This window comes from Propithecus coquereli, unplaced genomic scaffold (assembly GCF_000956105.1).
Source record: "Propithecus coquereli isolate 6110/MARCELLA unplaced genomic scaffold, Pcoq_1.0 Scaffold156, whole genome shotgun sequence".
NCBI classification, from domain to species: domain Eukaryota; kingdom Metazoa; phylum Chordata; class Mammalia; order Primates; family Indriidae; genus Propithecus; species Propithecus coquereli.
In genome coordinates this window covers 368,082-370,001 of record NW_012140080.1, presented here as the reverse complement: position 1 = coordinate 370,001, position 1,920 = coordinate 368,082, and the positions used below count along the sequence as shown (strand labels likewise).

Here is a 1,920-nt window from a genome sequence, read left to right as displayed (position 1 = left end):
GCTGACATTAGACCCTAAATTAAAGTCACCAACAGCCAAACTTTCCCTATTAAAAACAAATTCACTCATTTTAAAAAACAAACTGTGTAAGGCTGACAGAGATCACAAATCAAAACTAAATTATCTTACCCTTTCTATACCATATCTTAAAGTTAATTTTGGAAACTAAAACCTTTACCTAGTTCAACATTTAAAAATAACTTATTGCTAATGAGATTTTATAACTAAATACTTCAAAAACAATGCCTCGGCCCAGCGCGGTGGTTCACGCTTGTAATCTTAGCACTCTGGGAGGCCAAGGCGGGCGGATCGTTCTGAGCTCAGGAGTTGGAGACCAGCCTGAGCAAGAGCGAGACCCTGTCTCTACCAAAAAATGGAAAGAAATTAACAGCTAAAAATATCTGTAGAAAAAATTAGCCGGGCATGGTGGCGCGTGCCTGTGGTCCCAGCTACTCAGGAGGCTGAGACAGTAGGATCGCTTGAGCCCAGGAGTTTGAAGTTGCTGTGAGCTAGGCTGACACCACGGCACTCGCCCCAGGCAAGAGAGTGAGACTCTGTCTCAAAAAAAAAAAAAAAAACAATGCCTCCAACTCTCAAAGAAAATATATTCCAACTTCCTCAAAACACTATCAACTGTAGAGAACAAAGTAAAAAGCATTTCTTTATCAGTTTCTTCCAATTCCTTCTCCCCATGACCCTCCACTCCATTTGACAGTTTCGTACTTAAAGCACTGATAAGATCCCACCAAACAGCTACATCATCCGAGACACAGTATCACCAAGGCTTGGATCATAATACAGAATAATGTTTTAGCATATATAAATATCAAACATGGCTTTCTGCTTTAAGTTGATAATTTAAAATGATCTAAAAAGTAAACTTCTTTTGGAATAATCGAATTTCATCACAAGCTTTCACAGGAAGAAGAAAAGAGGCTCTCTTTTGTTAAAAAAGAAAAGGCAATTCCCTGAAACTTACTAAAATTTTCTTAAAGCCAGACAAAAAAACTTGAAATCTCATTTGAAATTTTGGCTGTGCCTGAATAATTCAGATTTAGAGACAGATTTTTATTTTTGACAAATGTATTCAAAAAAGTTGGCATGAAAAGCTGATACGTAAACTAAACAATTCAGGAATGATTTTTCTTTCAAAATGGTTTTTAATGAAAATATTCTGCTAAAGCAGAGATGAATACATGTTTGAGAAAAACAAATAATCAGTATCATCCTCAAAATCACTGACATAGTTAGGGATTCCAACAGCATAAGCCTCAGCTTCTATTCCACTATGACAAGGGCATCTACCATGAATTAGAAATTAGTTAAAACTAAAAATCCCACCACATTCTTACTTTGGAAATGTCATATGATTTCCTGCATCATTTTCATTCTTCAAGTCAAGAGCCAGCCTCCCACTTAAGCGCCCCTTCGGTCTGCTGAAGGTTGACTGATTTGATCTATGTCCCCACAAGGGAATGGGGCTTTTGAGGTTCCTGAGAGCAAACTGACCAGGTTCCAATTTTTTTTCCTCACAGACGTTAGTGGTGGAAGTGAGTTTCCATTTTTCCGCAAATCCTTTCTTAGCCACCTCTTCGCCTATATTCACACTGCCATACTCAGCCTGAGCAATAACTGTTCCATCTTGATAGGTTGCTTTAATTCTCATTTTTATTTCCTTTTCAAAAATCAAGCTCCCCAAAAAGGTTCTGCCCTATGAAAGATAGGAAAGAAGACATAAACCAGCTGTATCAACATGTTTCTCCCCACTTACTTTGTTTCTACCCATTCTTTTCCAAGCATCATATTTCTTCATTCTATATATAAGTGGTCTTACCTGGTTGTTGGCTATATGCAAATATACTTCTACATGTGTATGACTGTATTCTGATTACACACTTGCTAAAATCTTTCCTTTCAGAC

The 1,920-nt window shown here is 37.4% G+C and overlaps 1 protein-coding gene across 1 annotated transcript in view; it reads right to left on the bottom strand.

Moving 5' to 3' along the window:
- STK31 (serine/threonine kinase 31) overlaps nucleotides 1-1,920 on the bottom strand; it is a 178,608-nt gene that overhangs the window by 124,803 nt on the left and 51,885 nt on the right. The window contains exon 5 of the mRNA XM_012640670.1: nucleotides 1,353-1,711. Within this exon, the coding sequence (XP_012496124.1) occupies nucleotides 1,353-1,711 (359 nt within the window). The remainder of the gene's footprint in view (nucleotides 1-1,352; nucleotides 1,712-1,920) is intronic.